This window comes from Abramis brama (assembly GCF_963993115.1).
Source record: "Abramis brama genome assembly, chromosome: 20".
NCBI classification, from domain to species: domain Eukaryota; kingdom Metazoa; phylum Chordata; class Actinopteri; order Cypriniformes; family Leuciscidae; genus Abramis; species Abramis brama.
Genome location: NC_139982.1, coordinates 27,496,435 through 27,517,088, shown reverse-complemented (window position 1 = coordinate 27,517,088; position 20,654 = coordinate 27,496,435). Strand labels below are relative to the sequence as shown.

The 20,654-nt window shown below is 40.9% G+C and overlaps 1 protein-coding gene across 2 annotated transcripts; it reads left to right on the top strand.

The window, feature by feature from the left end:
• The first annotated feature begins 1,827 nt into the window (after nt 1-1,827).
• On the top strand, nt 1,828-20,516 carry kcnc1b (potassium voltage-gated channel, Shaw-related subfamily, member 1b). Of its 2 annotated transcripts, none has more exons than XM_084095022.1 (4): nt 1,828-2,938; nt 11,863-12,796; nt 14,563-14,739; nt 20,262-20,516. In XM_084095022.1, exons 1-4 carry the CDS (start codon nt 2,372-2,374, stop codon nt 20,369-20,371), a joined length of 1,788 nt encoding a protein of 595 aa, XP_083951148.1. In that variant the 5' UTR covers nt 1,828-2,371; the 3' UTR covers nt 20,372-20,516. The 2 variants fall into 2 exon arrangements, with proteins under 2 accessions (XP_083951148.1, XP_083951147.1); XM_084095021.1 differs by lacking the exon at nt 20,262-20,516 and adding an exon at nt 16,100-16,369.
• Nucleotides 20,517-20,654: the final 138 nt, after the last annotated feature.

The following is a 20,654-nucleotide window of genomic DNA, read 5'->3' as shown; positions in this document are numbered from 1 at the left end:
ATCCTTTCTTTTTTATGTGTCTAGATATTTAATTAGAATATAACTGTAAAATATTATTTGATATTTTGTGTACTTAGTGTCTACATTAAAATTACAAACACTTTGGTTCCACCTATAGGCAGACAGGAAGAATTGCAGACTGTCAAAGCTCAGAGATATACCAGTACAGAAAAAAGATTTACACTTATACATTAGTCAATTTAGATCTGTATCATCTGTATGCATCTTAAAATCTATTTTAATGACATTTCTACTTCTACTTGCTGTGGCTTCACTTGAGGGCCGGCGTATCTGGTACCAGATCAGCCTAAAGCTTCTCTAATGGAAAAATAAAAGCTTTTCTCATTATGAATTCAGAGTTGCCAATAAGGCACAGTGAGATTGCAGCACACAACATTTTGTCCCCGAAATTTAACAAACTACCCCCTCCCCAGTCAACTCTCCTCACGCACATGGTCATACATGCCTCCCAGGCAAATGTGCTCTGATTTTAGTCGTGCCGGAGCAGTTCACAAGCTGAGCTCCAGCATAAACAGAAGGTCACCTGCTGCTCATACAAATAGGACACAGTGTGTTATACATTAATGCTTTAAAACTGTCTATTGTTATATTACTAGTACAATTTTTTTTAACTACTTTGAAGTTACTCTTTTTCAATTTATTAGGTACTAATATACAGTCACTATTTCTATAGTGACAAGTAACTGTTTATTGGAGATCTGTTGTTCAAATATTAAGATTCACTTCACTGAAAAAAAATGATTAGTTGAAATTAATCAATTTTTTTATCGTAAGTGGTTGCATTCAATTGATTTTATCTACATTTAAACAAATGCATTAAGCTGAACTTAATCAATTTTAGTTCAACTTAATGCATTTGTTTAAATGTAGATAAAATCAATTGAATGCAACCACTTACGATAATTTTTTTATTTTATTTCAACTAATCATTTTTTTAGTTGAAATAAAAAAATATGTTTCAAAAATATGTTTTAGAAACCATTTTCATTCATAAATTGCAAGAAAATTTCACAAATGATTACAAAGAAACAGCAACACATTGAATTAAAACATGACATTTTGAAGTTGAAACACTGAAATAGTATTTTGTTGTTAAACATAATCCCACTAAACTCAACTCTACTTTTCTACTTAGACTGTAAACCATATAAATTGATTGGGACACATTTCTCAGTCATGTCAATGATAAAAAGTGAACCTGAATTCACCCCTATATACAATATCCGATTCAAGTGTGAACAGGTCAGGATGATGAACTGAACCACAGGTAGGTTTCATGTAATCCCAGATGGACTCAATGACGGTGAGATCAGATCTCCATGTGGATCATACCGGCTGTTGTAAGAATCCTTGTGCATACAAAGATCTCACTGGATTATTACAATTAATGGCAAGAGGAATGTTTTGAAATGTAAACTGATATTTCCTACTGACACACTACAGCCAAATATATAAATAACTGGCTTAAAACCAATTTTTTTTTTGTCTAAAATATGAATGTGCCTACGACTTTTGCACAGTACTATACAAAGATTTTTCTTAGATGCAATTAAACGATTTTACAGCACTACTAGTAAATTAAAGTTGTTTAAATAGTTGTAGAATATAACTATGTTTAAACATGTTTTGAAGGTCAAAGAATGCATTGCAGTGATATTTTCAGTTCTAGCTCTAGCAACACAACAATGAATACTAGATTGTTTTAAGGACTATATATGTTAAAACGGCTTGCCACACACAGTGTAGTCCACCCCGAGAACGTGTTGCGTTTTTGTTCTCGTAGAAACACATTTTAGATTGAGCTCTGTATTGTGAATGAAAGACCCTCCCTTGTTGCTGCGCCGCCTGTTTCTTCCAACGCCGTCATCTCAAGCGATCTGCCTCAATGAGAGCACCAACGATTCTGCATATCTTTTGGAAAGCCACTAGAATTGCTGGAGGTGAGATCTGATGCTGGTGGTTTGTCTGTTTGTTCTGAAAGAAAACGGACGTGGGGAAGCTTTGACACAATAGGAACACTGGAGTTATGAAGGCTCGACGGATGAGTGGCGCTGTCCGTTCAGCACCAGCTCGCGCTCAATGACACCATTAAAAAAACCTGTCTAACACCCTCAAACCCGAGCCGGGGGTCAGGATATTGGGTTATTTGAAGGAAAACGCGTTCGCATCTGTCCTTAGAAGTCATTCAAGTGCACGAAGGGGGTTTGGATTCCCATTGTTGATCTGACGGTGGCATGGACACTTTGACGCGCACCTGGCACGATCGTAAACGTATTTGAATTTTCCGAACATGGGTCCCAGCGGTATGATGACGATCCGTGGGCTGGAGATATGACTAGAGAGGGACGCGATGGCCCAAGGGGACGACAAGGATCGCATCGTGATCAACGTCGGAGGAATCAAGCACCAGACGTACCGCAGCACCCTGCGCACCTTGCCCGGCACTCGGCTTTCCTGGCTGGCGGACCCCGACGCGCCTAACAACTTTGATTATGATGCGAACATCGGAGAGTTTTTCTTTGACCGTCACCCGGGCGTTTTCGCACACATCCTTAACTATTACCGCACTGGCAAGCTGCATTGCCCGGCGGACGTGTGCGGACCCCTGTATGAGGAGGAGCTGGCGTTTTGGGGGATCGACGAGACGGATGTGGAACCGTGTTGTTGGATGACCTACCGGCAGCATCGAGAGGCGGAGGAGGCTTTGGACAGCTTCGCCGGGGGTGCTCTCGACCTCGGCCATGAAGACCCGGAGCCTGAGGGGGTCGTTGAGGCAGCCGAGGGGGATGAGGGTGTTGAGATGACCCGGAGACTGGCGCAAGGCGACTCGCCTGATAACAGGTCCGGGCGCTGGAGCAGGTGGCAGAAGAAGGCGTGGGCGCTCTTCGAAGACCCGTATTCCTCAAAATACGCACGGGTGAGTTCATTGAGAAGTGCTATTATATGCTTTCTGAAAAATATAAGCTGGTCCCCCTTTAAAATCAGCCTACAGACCAGCAAACCAGCTTAAGCACATTTTGCAGACCATTGAGGGTCAAATGATCCTAATGAGCCCATCAGTGAGTCTTGAGTTTGATTGATCGTTTGTGAAATCAGTGATAGATACATGCCATGTCAACTGGGTCGTTCCACAAAACGGGTCTTTGCCATCTTTGAGATTTTTGGTAAATAAATGAGTAAACTAGTGTATGCAAAGTCAATTTCTGTAAGATTTTAAACATTCTGTCAAAGGAAAATGTCTCTAGGTGTTAAAAAATTGTGTTGTGCCATCTCAAGCTAAATGCAATCATTTTTTAATAATTGTAAATAAAATATAATACATTTTCCCATAAATATATATATTGGGAATTGGCCAAAACACATCCTCACGGAGAAGGGAAGAGGAAAAGAAATTCATGAATTCATTAATTACATAAATGAAAATAAATGTAATGTACTGTATTATAATTATTATAATAATTTTTTGTAGTTGTGCAAAAATCCATAGAAAAAGATGGTGTCAGTTTTTACAAGTCATTGTTTACTCGTATCATATCGATCTTGAGATTCTCTTTTTGTGGAATGGCCCAATTCCCGAATTGTGGTGAGATACTGAGACTCTAGGTGATCACATCCCTGAGCACATCCCGCATCTCTGGGTGACCTTGAAATAATACCCACCTTCTCTTTTGTGAGATAAAACCAGCCGTGAGATGGGACCATAAATTATGTCATGCATTATTTCTGGTATACAATAACTCCATTTGCTTGTGATTCTTTACCACAGTGCAGCTTAGTTTGGTTCCTCTGCCCTGATGAAAGTTATCAAGCGTCTGTGATCTGCTGACTGACTTTGGGGTTGGAAATAAAGACTGCTCACATCCTTGCTTGTCTATACAGATCATGTTTTGTCACTAACGGCAGCCCGACTGTTTTGATGCGTGACAAGCAGCCACCTCACCCCTAGAGACAAATGTAAGCACAGACACACATACACACAACCCCAAGGCACGCAAACACCAAAGATGCATGCACATAAAGTATTTAAGGGCACTTGTGCTGTAAAAGACACACTCCCCTTGAGATTTTATGGCCATTTCATTAGCTTATTTCAAAAGTCAGCTCTTTGCCCTTACCACTGTCCCTTCACCGCTCTCAGCAGGAACCCTATAAGCTCTTAATCGGAGATGAGCGCCATCCCAGCATTTCCTCGAGTTTTGGCAGCCAGGTTAATATGGGTCAGCTCTGCTGACTACTGACGGTATGGACGTCCTCCAAGATCTAAGTGGGCAGACTGTGGAATGAACTTAGACATAGAATAGTTTCGGGTAGGTTTTGAATGCAGACAATGCTTTTTAAACAAGTAAAAGTGTAGGTCAGACTGGTTTTTTAGAAGGAAATGTATTATTCATTTGGCTCTGGGCCGCTCTGCCAGGAGCCAGGCTGTCCGACCCTGTCTGCCGAAGCGGAGAGCTGCTGGAGTTGAGGAAAAGTGCCCCGGCTCCTGGCAGCACCACTGAGAAACATGAACCATGCTGCCTCATGGCAAATCAAGTAATGGGATGATGAATCTGCTTATGGAGATAGTCTGCTGCCAGGATCTATGATTTACACAACTGGTCAAAACTTTGAAATAATTAATGCTTTTGAAATCAGCCTCTTCTCCAAAGCTTTCAGGATCATTACTCCAGTCTTCAGTGTCACATGATCCTTAAGAAAATGATATGCTGATTTGGTGCTTAATTGATCAATTATTTTTAATGCTCAATTATTAATAATGGCTCTTCAGTGTTGAAAACACTGCTTAATTTGTTTGTGGAAAACTGTGCTTTTTTTTTTTTTTTAAGAATTCTTTGACGAATGTAAAGTTCAAAAGAACAGCATTTATTCGAAACATAAACCTTGTAACATTATAAATGCCTTTAATGCACTTTTAATTTTATGCGTCCTTTCAATTTAATGCATCCTTTCTGAATAAAATTATTTTAAATATTATGCTAAATTTCTTTTTTAAATTGAATTACCCCAGCCCATACTTTTGAATGGTATCACAGTTTCCACAAAAAACAACAACTTTGATTTAAGGAGTGTTTCTTGAGCAGCAAATGAGCATATTATGAAGGGTCATGTGACACTGAAGACTGGAGTAATGACGCTGAAAATTCAGGAATAAATTACATTTTAAAGCATATTCAAATCGAAAACAGTTCTTTAAATTGTAATGATATTTCAAAATTTTTAACTGTATTAATGATCAAATAAATGCAGCCTTGGTGAGCATAAGAGACTTCTTTCAAAACCATTACAAATTCCAAGTCTTTGCACAGTGTAGATAATCTGTAGTTACTGATGCATGATGGGAAAGTTGGGTTTCTGCATCAAATATGCATTTCTGTCAACGGTGCTGGAGTATTTTTATCACGTTTTCTAAATGCAGCGCCTCTCTGTGTCTCAAGTGGAGGCGGCTGGAGAGCACACAGCACGTTTCAGATGAATGAATTGGGATGTTGGAGTCATGGCTAGACTGCGTGTGCAGAGGTGGTGCGGTCAACCGTGCGAACTGCATTGCATGTGGCGTTTCCTCACTAGATTCTCTGGGGCAAGTCAAGTCAATTGTATTGAGTTATTTTTAGGTCGTCTCCGTCAGGAAGAATATCTTAATTACATTAGAACTTGACTACTCAGTTACTTGCTGTGATCACAGCTGACATCCTTCTTTATCTTTGTCTAAACTAAAAGCACAGAAGCCTGGGAAGGATGAAGCATGTTGTACATGAGAATATGTTTAGGCGTCTTAGAGTTAGAAATGGACAATCAAGGGCAAGCTTGAGGTTTTGTTCATTTTTTAAATAAAATAAATGCTTTTATTTTTATTTTTATAATGCATATACATTTTTTTTTTTAGATAAATGCATCTGACAAATATGCATTTATTTTATTTTAAAAAAAATAATACCTCAAGCATTCTTGTCTTTGATTGTAGAAACGTGGTTATGATGTGGTTAGCAGGCAACATTGCAATATTTTATGAACTCTGGTGGCAGATATTGAGTAAGTTCATTTTGTGAAAACACATGTTTTCTGTTTGTTTGTACTAAAACAGATAGATGAAATGCTACTTACATTTACATTACATTTACATTTATTCATTTAGCAGACGCTTTTATCCAAAGCGACTTACAAATGAGAACAATAGAAGCAGTTAAACTAGCAGTAGGACAACAAAATGCAAGTGCTATGACCCTTCTCAGTTTAATTCAACGCAATTTTTTTTTAATTTTTTTTTTTATGTTATAGAACAGAATAGAGTAGTAGAGAGAAGTATTACTGGATCAAGTGCTGTCGAAAAAGAAGTGTCTTCAGCCGTTTCTTAAAAGTGGCTATGGACTCAGCTGCTCTGGTTGAGTTCGGCAGATCATTCCACCAGCAGGGAACAGTCATGGTAAAGGTCCGAGAAAGAGATTTTGTGCCTCTTTGAGATGGCACCACAAGACGCCGTTCACTTGCAAGTTCCTGGAAGGCACATAAGTCTGAAGTAAAGAGTTAAAGTAAAAGGGAGCAGAACCAGTGGTTGTTCTGTAGGCAAACGTCAGTGACTTGAATTTGATGCGAGCGGCAACTGGCAACCAGTGCAATTTTGTGAGGAGAGGAGTGACGTGTGCCCTTTTCAGCTCGTTAAAGACCCCTCTAGCTGCGGCGTTCTGGATCAGTTGCAGAGGTTTGACTGTGCAAGCTGGAAGACCAGCCAGGAGAGAGTTACAATAGTCAAGTCTGGATAGAACAAGCGCTTGGACAAGGAGTTGAGTAGCATGTTCTGATAGGAAGGGTCTGATCCTCCTAATGTTGTACAAGGCAAATCTACATGACCGGGCAGTTCTTGCAATGTGGTCTGTGAAGTTCAATTGATCATCAATTACCACACCAAGGTTCCTGGCTGATCTAGATGGAGTTATGGATGACGAGTCTAGCTGAATGGTAAAGTTGTGGTGAAGTGTTGGGTTGGCCGGGACCACGAGTAGCTCTGTCTTCGCAAGGTTTAGTAGAAGGTGGTGGTCCTTCATCCAGCCAGAAATGTCTGTCAGGCAGGCTGAGATACGATCAGCTACCGTCGGATCGTCGGGCTGGAATGAGAGGTAGAGTTGTGTGTCATCAGCGTAGCAGTGATAGGAAAAACCATGTTTCTGAATCACAGATCCTAGTGATGTCATGTAGATGGAGAAGAGAAGTGGTCCAAGCACTGAGCCCTGAGGCACTCCAGTAGCTAGTTGTTGTGTCTTAGACACCTCACCCCTCCACGATACTCTAAAGGACCTACCTGAGAGGTAATACTTGAACCATTGGAGTGCGGTTCCCGAGATGCCCTTCGTCTTTAGGATTGACAGGAGGATCTGGTGGTTAACTGTGTCAAAGGCAGCAGACAGATCCAGCAGGATGAGAACTGAGGATTTGGAGGCTGCTCTTGCCAGTCTCAGAGCTTCAATTACTGAGAGCAGGGCAGTCTCAGTCGAGTGTCCGCTTTTGAAACCAGATTGATTGTTGTCCAAGAGGTTGTTCTGTGTAAGGAAGGAAGAGATCTGGTTGAAAAAACTGAGAAAACTACTTGAGAAAACTGTTGAAAACCTGGTGTTGGAGCTCTCTTAAAATGATGATGCTACAGAACCGTACCTCAATGCGGGATCAGGTGAAAGGTAGATTCTGTCTTAGTTGCATGTTTTTTTGAAATATAATAGGAAATAGGATCATTTGATGTTTGTTAATTTGTACTTTGCCTTACAAACAACAGATGCCTCTCTGTGGCTGATAATGTGTAGTGTCATTCTTTAACAGTATATATATATATATATATATATATATATATATATATATATATATTCTACTCAGACAGTATTTCTGATTCAGCAAGAGTCTTAAGGCTATGTTTATGCAACTGGCCCCTGGACATGTTTTTCTGAGACCTAAGGGAAAGTAAGTACTTGCCCAGGTCAAAATAATATTTTATTTTGCAACATGAGTCTAAACCCCAGTCATTGTCTATACCCCATGTTTAGAACCCGAGACTCTTTCGTGAAAGGAAATACTATATAAGTGCCAACTGTAGGCTACGGAGTACTTTGAAGTAAATACGAGCGAGCGAACAGGAAGTAAACAGACAAGGCTTATTTGGTTCAGACTCTGTCCGTAATGTAGACTTATCCAGACTCATCCTCACAGTCATTATCAAGCCGCGAGTCACTCATTAGTCTGCGTGGTTGGGGTGTGTGTGAGTGTGTTTAATGAGAACTTCTCACATCTCAGCTGTATTTGCATCACAGCAACACATCGGTTCATACACACATGCACTCACAGAGTGAATCAGCGCCGGGCCGCCCACCGACTAATTCAGTTACCAGCACTTTAAGTGAGTTTCAACATTCCCAGTTCTGCAGCTCGCACGTTTTTTCATTGGCTGAAAAATGAAAATGGGCTCTTAAGCCCATACTAAATGACTGCAAATGACGACGCTTTGGAGCGACCATCAATATGTCTTCAGTCAACGTCCCTGTGGATGTGTTGAAGATTCACTGAATGATAGAGTGCCGGAAAGTTGATCAAGACTCTGAAGCTCTATTAAAGGGATAGTTCACCCAAAAATTTAAATTCTGTCATCATTTACTCACCCTCATGTTGTTCCAAAACCCATAAGACTTTTATTCATCTTTGGAGCTCAAATTTTTATATTTTTAATAAAGTAAAAGCAGCATATAACTTGCGCACATTTAATCATATTATAGCTGATGTTTTACCAGTGTTTGTTCATTTTTGTGGAGGGAAGAAACATAAAATGGACTGTTACTTCAAGTCATCAATGTGTGATGAGAGGGCAGAGGAGGAGAAGCGGATCATGTTGTGTCCCCAGAGATCAAGAGGATCAAGCTGTTCTTGTGCTTATCTTGATCAATGGGAGAGTGAGGATAAAACGTTCTCATGGATCAGACCTTTGCCCTCTGGGATTTGCAAGGTTGTGTGAATGTGCTTTCATCCTCAGTTTGAGGACAGCAAAAGTGATTCAGCAATTAAATAAAAGTTTTTTTTATACAATATTTGTGGTCGCATTCGTTTATTTTACAAAAAAAAAAGTAATCCGTGTCTTACCTTGATGAATTATTAACTGATTTTTACCGCCCCAGTCCGTTCACTGACCGTATCATACATATTGCATACAAAACTGGAAAGCACTTGTGAAAATCCCAAGTTCCAGGTGCTCATCTGGCACTCGTCTATAAGATGATAACTGTTCACTTTTTAGCAAATAAAAGGCATTGTATGCACATATAGGTGTGTAAAATTGGACGTGCATCAATGGAGAAATATGCTTTTTGCTCCATTTCTATAACTCAACAGCCTTTTCTACAGGTCAAATTGATCTGATCTTATTGGCAAAAAGCCCTTATGTACATGCGTTTTTGTGTATATGTGCTCGTAGGCTTCCTCAGACAAAACGTTTCTCCTCCCCACAAACACAGGAAATGAAGCACATCTAGGGAATAGTGTCTGTTAGACTAAGCACTGGCTGACCCAGTTATAGACTGCCTGTGGAAGAAGAATTTGTGTGATAGAATGAACCAAAGAACTGAAAGGTGTTGCCAGCCGCCAAAACCAGAGGCTGATCAGGACAAAGAAGGTGTATTAATGCTTTGAAACTTCATGAAAACATGGTAGATGAGCAATTGTTATTTGATAGCTTGCATGTTGTAAACGCATATACTTGTAGCATAAATTAAAAATAATTTGTAATTAATTTTCTTTACTAAATGATGCAATGAAATTTGGTCATGCGTTAGCGCATGAGTCCAATTGTTTGTAATCGATTGAGTGAATAATTTACAAAAATGCTACTTTAACCCCAGAATCTGGAATGGTAGATTCTTAAAATTGAAAATCGGACAAGAATTGTATAGTTTTGGTCAGAAATGAGCATGTAATGCATTTGGTAGTGGTGTTTACTAAGGCATTGTTCATATTTGGGGTTAGTGATTTGAACAAGCTCTTAACTGTAAGCATTCAACTTTGGCTTGTGACTTGTACTGTTTGTGCAAATGGCATGAATAATTCCTAAAATCATGCAGATTATTAAGGTGAATAATGCTAATACTCCTCTAAGTGATCTGATTCACGATTCTAGCCTGGTAGAAGATAAAATGGGTGAGAAAATCCCATTCATTAAAGGTGCATTAAGCGATTTCTGAGAATCATTGCTGAACACTGTTGATATTTGAAATCATCCCAAACAAACACACCCCTCCCTTCATTGCTCCGCCCCCAAAATGCACGAACACTCAATGCAAGAGTGTAGCGCTGGAAAGCTTTTCTGCTATTAATGCAGATCCTAAAGCTCTTGCCTGATCACAATCCTTATTCTTTTCCATTGATATTCCTCTGACCTTTTCTCTTTTGTAATGTCTCTCAGCCATCTCTCTTTCAGCAATCTTTCTTCAAATCTCCCTCTTGCTTATTCTCTCTCCTCCCCCATCATGAGTGGACACGCCCCCTACTGCTGATTGGCTAGTTTGTTGTGGTGCTCGGTCCAATCCACTTTCAACAGCGTTTCTCAGAAATCACTTACTGCACCTTTAAAGGGGGGCAACAGAAACTTGGTAAGCAACCAATCAGAATACCCTAGCATTGTGGAAGTGACTTTTGCACTGGCAAGTACCAATCAACCACCACATTTTTTTCCCCCCCCAGAAAATATAGTAGTTGGGATTATGATGAATTATTAAATTCCAAGAATGCACTGAATTCTTATTTGTTGCATGAATGCATTATTCCACCCCTATTGTATGCTGATGGATGATTTGTCATTGAGATTCATAGTCTTGACTATTTTATTTCAGCAAAGTAATCAATATACATAATGGATGGTGCCTTTCACAGTTGCCAGAAGATCCCACGCTAGGGAAAACATGGCCAACTAGCACTTATGTAATTCCACCATTCCGCCAGTATTCCGTCATCCTGTGGTGGGGCTCCCCTAGTGAAATCCAGTTCCATCTGTCCATGCTTGTTGTTCTCTCTTACAGTAAGCTGCAGTGTAAATGGTGAAGCTTCCCCCATCCTCTTTCAAAACACTCGAGGGACCATCTCACCAAATCTGTGTGGTAACCTTGCCAGAGGCTGACCAGAAATCCCTGGTGAGGGGATCTATGGCTAAATTTATCCCAGAGTGATGGAGGGCAGCTATGTCGGTGCCTTTCTGTCATTCTATGCTGTCCTTGAGAGCGCACAATGACCTTGAGTTTCAGCACTGTACTTCTATTTAGCCTGAGTTGACGTGGCACTTCTCCGTAGCGCATTGAGAAACTCAAGATGTGACATTATCCAAGTGCACTTCCTCGAAATTCTGCTGAAATGGGCGTTTATGAGCAATTAGTGTTTTCATGGTGTTGTAATTGGATTTATTTTGAGGAAGTTGGGAAAACCTATTTATAGCGGACGTTTGTGTTACAGCTGTTTTTTTGAGGAATTCACTGAACAAGCATTTAAGGAATTCACTCACTTTTCTTTGGTGGAACACAAAAGGAGGATTGTGAAGTACTGTATTGATCGCTCTTTGCTCCATGCAGTTACAATGAATAGGGAATGAGGTTTAAAGCACCATACAAATATCAAAGTATCAAGTATTCTATCAAAGCTATCAGAATAGACATTAGACAACAGACCAGTTCATTCCTCCAAAATTTCCCCTGTTGTGTTCCACGGATGAAAGAGTCATGCAGGTTTGGAACGACATTAGGATGATTAAATATTGAAAGAATTGTCATTTTTGGATAAACTATTTCTTTAAGGTCTTACATAATCTCTCTCTCTTTTTTTCTCTCACAGTGGGTAGCATTTGCATCTTTGTTCTTCATTTTGGTATCCATTACCACATTCTGTTTGGAGACTCATGAGGCCTTCAACCCCATCGTCAACCAGACATATATCTATACGAACGGCAATGAAACTCAGGAGGATGTCGTCACTGAGACGAAGACCATGGTGCAGTTAACCTACGTTGAGGGTGTCTGCGTTGTGTGGTTCACTTTTGAGTTTCTGATCCGAGTGACTACCTGTCCTGACAAATTAAAGTTTGTCAGAAACACCCTCAACATCATTGACTTTGTGGCCATCCTCCCCTTCTACCTGGAGGTGGGGCTGAGCGGACTCCCCTCCAAAGCAGCGAAAGACGTGTTGGGTTTCCTCCGTGTGGTGCGATTCGTTCGAATTCTCCGTATCTTCAAGTTGACACGACACTTTGTGGGTTTGCGAGTACTAGGGCACACACTCCGTGCCAGTACCAATGAATTTATCCTCCTCATCATTTTCCTGGCACTCGGAGTCTTGATCTTTGCTACTATGATCTACTATGCTGAACGTATCGGAAGAAACCCCAACGATCCCAGCGCTAGTAACGGCACACACTTCAAGAACATCCCCATTGGCTTCTGGTGGGCTGTGGTAACAATGACAACCCTTGGCTATGGCGACATGTACCCTCAGACGACGTCTGGTATGCTGGTGGGCGCACTGTGCGCCCTTTCAGGTGTGCTGACGATTGCCATGCCTGTCCCTGTAATTGTCAACAACTTCGGCATGTACTACTCCCTAGCCATGGCGAAACAAAAACTACCAAAGAAAAAAAATAAGCATATCCCACGGGCACCTCAACTGGGGTCTCCTAACTACTGCAAGTCAGCCATTAACTCCCCACGACCCAGCACGCACAGCGAAGCATGCCCCCTGGCACAGGAAGAAGTTTCCGAGATCAGATACCAAGGTAGGAACTAATATTTTAGAATCTGTTTGTTAACCTTAAAGGAGTCATATCATAAATTTGTTTTCCCAGAGCGTCACTGATTTGGTTTTACCATAATATAACCAATTTCTGGCCCTTATCCTGCTACTGTACCTTTAAAGGCCGGGACACACCACGCCAATGGTCGGATGTCAGCAATGTCAGGCCGTTGTAGTGTGTCAGGTCGGCTTCGTTTTCGTTGCCAGGTCGGCTTCGGACGCTGTCTAGGTTTTTTTTGGCCGATTCAGCATGTTGAATTGGCGTCGGGGCGTTGGTGAGAGAGATAACTCTGATTGGCTGTTCAGCTTAGAGTCAGTGCATGAGAATAAAAGCAAAAGTGATGAAAGCAAGCTAAGAAGGCGGTACAGACAGAAGTCTGTTATAATTTTACGTCATCTTAACTGAGCATTCGAATGCACTAATATTGTCATAATAACATGAGACGATTGGATTGAAGGAAGTGAACAGCGTGATTGATATTCAAAATGGTAAGCAAGCGCTGCTTTGTTTGTATTCGGTTTCCCTTTTTAGAATGACGAAAATAGACTATTGATACCTGCTGAAATAGACAAATATTTAGTTACACGCAGGCGCAGAACGCACATGCTAGCTGACAGTTGCCTTTAGTCTAATTGGTGTGTTCAAGCGCAGATTTTTGGTCAAGACGCAGCCAACAATAGACGACAACATAGTTGGCTTTTGTCGCCACTAGTTCTTTGAGTTCGGCTTGGTGTGTCCCGGTCTTAAGACTTACAAACAATCCCTTTAGCACTTCCTTGTTCCTTAGCCACAAGTTACTTTGCTGAACTCGGATGAGTTAATGTAGGTGGTCATGTTTTTGCAAAGTGTTTTTGCAGCTTAGTTTCAATAGATGGACTTTTTGAACAAGGAGACAAAGTGTTTTAGTTCAGTTCTATGTTTACATAGAGCAATGATTTTACTTGAAACGATAATGATTTTAATATGCTGAGCCCTGGATGTTTAGCTAGACTGAATTGCAATTGAGTTGCATCTGAATAATGCTTCTACTGTTAGGTTTGATTTTAAACAAGAAACGTGATCAAGATTTATTCTTGTTTGTGTACACTGACATGAAAGGGCATGGTATCTATTAAGGATGTAGAGGGTAAAGGGTTTGTGAAGGACGCTAAATTGTTTGAAAAATGACTTTTGCTGGAATGCACTTTGATGTAGACATCCGTTGACTAAAGAGAATTTCAAAGAGACAAGTCCAGGTCTACTTTCGGACATCTAGATTAATGTATTCCTAATTGGGAAACCCGTCTAATGCAGAGATACAATAGAAGTCAAATTTCTTACATCTACACCAGGGGTATTTATTTCTGCTCCTAGTTTAGGTTCAACCCTGCTCCAACAATGTTCAAAAATACTGAAAATTATTAGCTGGTTCAAGTGTGTTTGATTAAGGTTGGAGGTAAATTCGAAGGGGCAATTGGTCTCCAGGAGCAGGGTTGATTACCTCTGATCTAGGTCATGATATTGCAGAAAAATATGGTTTCCTAGTGTTTGTAAATGAAAGATAAAATCCATTGACTAGGTATAAATCATGCATGGTTGAAAAAGCATTAGTCTTTCTTGCAGAAATGTCATTTATATATCATCAGGTCTGAACTTTGTGAGTGGTTTGGCTTTCAGGATGTATCGGCGTGTTGATAGCGTGAAATAAATCCTGCATGTCACCTTGCATCAATCTGTAATGAGTCATCTCTCTTTGCCTGTGACTGGAGATTTTAAAGTGAATGGGGAGCCATCTAAAGCTGCCCTGGCCAATGAGGATTGTCCTCACATCGACCAGGCGGTGTCGCCAGAGGAAGTCTTCAGCCCCGTGGACCGTGAGAGACCCTGCTTCCTGCTCACTTCCGGAGGAGAACGAGCCAATCACACGGGGGGGAGAGTCAGGAAGGGTACGTAACCAGCCAATCACTGCTACCAGTCAGAGCACTGCCAGTGCTGTGTCTTAAAGTGGAGCAGCTGTCAATCAAAGATGCTCTTTCGGTGCAAATCGACCGACTGTCACTCAGCCTTCTTTCTCGCAGTCTGATAGCTCCTCAGGTCTGCCGTTACCCCAAGGTTGACAGGAAAAGCTGCGATAGAAATAACATATCCAAGTGAGCCGTCAACGGGCCTCTTTATTTTTAGCACAGTCAGAACAAGATCTTTGAGAAGAACATGCAGTGCCAGTTTTTCTTAATGTGTTCATGCGAATGCAGTATGCTTTATTGCAGTATTTCAGGCAGATTCAGGGGACTGTTATGTAAGGGTCCAATTTTAAATGAAAAAGTGAATGATGGGGGAAAAAAAAGATGGTTTTACACAGTAAATTAAATAAGCTTCAGTATATTGCCTAGTGGTGTGCTTGTTTGCATGCAGATTCACAATGGCGGGTGGTCCTGGTGATGGTGAATCTCACAAGAGATGAAGCATGGGATATGGGGCATGTGGTCACATGACAAGAACTCAGCCAGTCAGAAGCTCTCGATCGTAATTTAGAACAATGACAGCAAACGGGTGCCATGCTACCCTACTGAAAAGACCAGCTTACCAGCATACATTCCCATGCTCATCCAGGCTGGTTGGGTGCTGGTCTTTCTCTCGATGCTGGATGATTGAGGAAGACTTGCTGGGTAGGCTAGTTAAGAAGTTTTGTTGGGACTAGCATGCGTAATACAAACAACAATGCTGGTCTTTTCAACAGGGTAGTCAAGATAAGACTTGGCCAGGGCTATTAAGAATCAAACTCTTTCCTTAACTCTTATAATGAAGGTAAGACCTTGAGCAATACTTTAGGATAAGAAAGAATTAAGACAAATGAAATACTTCTGTTAGCCCTGTAGTTTGCCCCATATTTAAAAGAACTAGCATTATCTTGTAACAGTTACCAAGTATACACGTATGGTTGTCGCTTGTCGGGCTGACGAGTCTGGCTGAGTTCTTTGATGTCTCTCTGAACCTGTGTTGTGCTGTAAAGCACTGTGAAACCACTCCATGCATGCAGTAGACAGTTTGAAGCATAGAACGCATGGAGGATGATGCAGTTGACTTGGCAACGAGTCAATGTCAACTGTCTAATCATGAACATGAGTACATGACAGGGCAACACTAACCAAATCTAATCTGTGCAAACACCACACACAGTACACACACCTCAGGTTATCTGTCCAATTACCATATTTATTCACAAGAAAGCCTTGGAGGAGAGTCTTTGTCTGAAGTTGAAGGCTGCTCTGAGGTTTTACTGAAAGCCCTTTTTCTCTTCAAATGAAGGTTATGAAAAGCCATGGAGCCACAGCAGCATGTCTGGAGGCGTGGCCTCAGTGTCGGCCCTGCCCTGCAGCCCGTCCTGTCTCATGCAGCAGGTCCACTCTCCCATCCCATCCATCCTGTAGCATGGACAACAAAACTAACCAATCAGAGGCCCTCGCTCCGCAGTGCTGCGCTGGGACGCCTGCTCACACTGTGTACCATCCATCCGTCTCTCATTAAACTCTCCTTCATTTCAATCTTCTCTTCTCTTCTCTTCTCTTCTCTTCTCTTCTCTTCTCTTCTCTTCTCTTCTCTTCTCTTCTGCTCTTCTTCCTTTATCTTCTTCTTAATTACCTCTCCTTCCTCCACATCTATATTCTCCTTTCTCCTATCTAATCTTTTTTTGTTTTCCTTCTTTCACAATTTTCCTTCCTCTTCCTCCCCCTTTTCCTCTTGCTCTGCCCTTCCCTTCTCCTTTATCTTCTTAGTTGCCTCTCCTTCCTCTTTCTTCTCCATTCTCTTATCTAAGCTTTTTTTCTGGTTTTCCTCCTTCTTCCACTACTCTCCTTCCTCTTCCTCCCCCTTTTCCTCATCCCTTCTCGTTGGTTCTTTCCTCTTTCTCCATCTTTAACTCTTCCTCTGCCCTTCTCCTTCCTTTTCTCTTCCCTTCCTCCTTTCTTCTGTTCCTTCCCTTTCCTCCTCCCTTCACCTGTCTATCCTTGTTTCTTCCTCTTCTTTTTCCCTTCTTTTTCTCTTCTCTTCTCTTCTCTTCTCTTCTCTTCTCTTCTCTTCTCTTCTCTTCTCTTCTCTTCTCTTCTCTTCTCTTCTCTTCTCTTCTCTTCTCCTATGCAGTGGTGCCATCTACATTCCCTTCTCTTTGCAGTCTCATTTCTTTCCTCACTTTCAAATTTCTACACTTTCATTCTTCCTTATCTCTCCTTCATTGCTCCTTTTTCCTAAACCCTGAGTGTTTTAAGCTGTGGTTTTCATTAAGTGCTTATGGACACCATTTAAAAGGAAAACAAATGAGACGATGGCTATTTCATATATAAGATAAACTTAGTTTGAAGAAACACCAAACAATCATGATTCTGCACACATCACCAAACATAGAAAGTTGACTGGAAAAACCTCATTTGCATTTGCATGCCTTGCATGGGAAACTATCTGAGAAAACAATGTAAGCTTTTTGAAAATATGTAAGAAAAAAAAGTTTTTTCACCCAAAGCTTCTTTAAACATATCTGATGCAGAGTATGATATCATTTATGATGACATACAATATATGTAGCAACTGTTATTTTTTTTCCTGACATTTTTTTTTTTTTTTTGCCTTTCCCCAAACTATGATCGCTTGTGGTGTTTTTAAACACCCTGTATCTGTTAGTAGCAGCAATCGAGTTGACCATCTGACTTTTTGACAAATGTATTAAGATGCAAATAGTGAAAAAAATGCACTTTAACTTTTTTTTTTTTTCTCAACCAGAGCAGGCAAATTTAAATAGCAGAATTTCAATTACAATACCAGCTATTACATAAAGAAGCTTTATTTTCACAAAACCCATATTTTTCATAAACTCAGCTTCAAATGTGATTAATCTGGAGTAAATACATGTGTATATCACATTTGTAAACATTTAACACTGTAGCAAATCACACGCAATCACAGAAAATATACAATATAGATGTATCGTGCAGTCAACAGAAAAAAAAAGCGTCTTTTAAAAAGAAAATAATCAATGTACTTTTGGGATTACTTGGGGAGAGGTAAATGCATGGACTTTTATGCAAAAATACATATGCGAATGACAAAACTGTAAATATGAACCTTGCATGAAATAAATTTTGTATCCAATCTGTATATAGACTCTGGTTTTCTTTGACAGAACATGCATACATAACTCCCCGGTTGCTTGGCAATAAGCTGTGACTGTATTGTAATGTCTCTTTGATCTTTCACCCCGTCTTTATCACCAAGCTGTTTTTCCGTCAGCTATTTTTGGACTTTACAGCCCATATTTAAAAAAAAGAAAATGTTGCAGCTATGCACCAGTGTTACTAGCTCATGATTCAGTCCTGTTAAAAGGACGCACAAGAAAACTTGGATTGTGAAAGGTGGGAAAGGTCAAAGAGAAAGAGTGTGTCCTCCCTGTAAAGCAGGGGATTGAAACAGGAGAGCCGAGGCAGGACTAGCGGTGACCGTGCCCTGTTTCGCACACCAGTAGCATGCCACAAGTCATTAACCAAGCATGTCACACCATCCCACTGCGTACAAACCCAAACACAGCATGACCCGAGTTATTCATATTAAAGGAATAGTTCACCTAAAATGATTGTTTTTGGATTATTTACTCATCCCAAGCCCATATATATATGACTTTCTTTCCTCAGCCGAAGAGAAATTAAGGTTTTGGAGGAAAACATTCCAGGATTTTTTTTCCATCTAATGGAAGTGAATGGTGCCCAATGTAGACCATTTTTGAAAGTCCAAAAATCCATATTTAGGCAAATTCAAAGGGCTCCAAGGTTCTTCTCTCGCAAAACGATGTCATTTTCGCACAAGAAAAAAAAAACTTTTTAACTGCAAACGCTCACCTTGATCCAGATCATAGACTGTCAAAAAAAGATGCACAACACATCTCCCTTCCTTCCACTGTAGAAAAATGAAGCCAAAATTTTCCAGAAATTATGTCATTAGAGCCCAGGTCTGCACAGTATTGATATCAAGGTGGAACCGCGGTATCAAAAAGTGAAAGTGAAGGCCAAGGTCAAACAACTAACTAAAACCAAACACACTGGAAACAACAAACACTTTGGTTTATGACCTATACTGCAGCCAGCCACCAGGGGGCGATGTTTTGGCTTCACTTTTCAGGTTGTGTGCGGCACACCTGATCCAACCAAAGCCCTTTGAAGGCAAGCCTGCAACCTTAGCCGGAAAAAGCGTAATGCCTGCTAACGCTGCGGTATGCAGGGAAGGAGACAAGAGGCGTTTATTTAATGGATGTCAATGGAGGAGAGGCTTCACTAAGCCGAATAAACCGCGTTTGTGAGGAAATAGCTTATGATTTGATGAATCGAGAGCACATCGGCTAATCTTCAACTATATCTTCGTTTACGGCAATTCTCATTAATTTCTATGGTATCCAAAAACAGTGATTGACTCTCGCACAACTCTGAACGAAATTCAATGACGTCAAGGCTGTATTGTGATTGGTTATCAAGGTTAGCGTTGCGCTTTCTTCAATGGTAGTCACGGACCCTCGTATCTCCCAATAATTACACCATCTCTGATCCAGCTCTGCGAAGCGCATTCATGAGACAGTTCATGATCTCATGCGACGCATGAACGTTGAGTAGGTCATGTGTGATGTAGGCGGTAAGATATTGTTTACACGTGTAGAGAAGTGTGAAGAACAAATGGCCATTGCCGTATATTAGGATTTGTCTCAGTTTACTGTTAAAAAGTATCCGTTTATGTGTGTATCACTGATGTAAACTCTTCTTGTAAACAATGGGGCGGTTCTTGCCACCTACATCATGCGTAACCTTTCCAATGTGCAAGAGGCCGTGAACTCAACCGTCTCATGAACGTGCTTCGCAGAGCTGGACCAAGGCAAAAAATTTGTAGATAAAAGTATATAATTTGATTATTTTGTTAGAGAAGACCCTTATTTGTCGGCTGGGGTCATGTGGAGAACTTTTAAGCTGCCAAATCGTCAAATATGTTCTACGTTGGGCACCATTCACCTGCATTATCAGATGGAGAAAAATCCTGGAATGTTTTCCTCCAAAACCTTAACTTCTCTTCGGCTGCGGAAAGTCAGTCATACACATCTTGGATGGCACTGGGGTGATAAAATAATCAGGAAATTTTCATTTTTTGGGTGAACTGTTCCTTTAACAATAAACTGTAGACTTACACTGGATCTGAATGAATGCAGTTTGGAGCATGGGAGAGCGCATGGTAAAAGCCCAAGTTTACCATGAGCCTGTAAAGGAGGTCATAGCCACCCGCTTGACGAGTGTCGCTGTTTGCTTGCACGGTTCGAGGGACAACAATCCCGTCAGCCTTCTCCATCCGCCCCACCCCCCTCCCCCATGTTTCTGTGCCGTCCGTTTGGTGTATTAATATGATTTTCCTTGTTGTTTGTTGTTGTTGTTTTCTCTTCGTGTTTTTTTAGAGACCCGGCGTGCCAACCGAAGCAGACAACCAACCGAGTCAGTGTGTGTAATGAACCATGGTGTACCAACCACTATGTGTGTCAACCATAAAGCCACATCCCCCACCTGATAGTACAGTATTTTGCGTTTGTGTGTGTGTGTGTGAGAGAGAGAGAGAGCTTGCAGTGTGTTTGTTGTAGATTAGCACTTTTCTTTGAGTTGTGACTGAGAATAATTCAGCGTAGATGTAGCACAGAAGCTAGTCGTTCAGCCGTATGTAGCGCTGTTTCGTTTGTGGTTTATCGTGCTGTGCGAAGTGCCTGTTGTTTTTCCGTTCGTGAGTGTCAGTGTTGTACACGGTGCTTGTATGTGCTGGTGTCGAGTAAATCTTTTATCTCGTTGAAGTGTTTGTT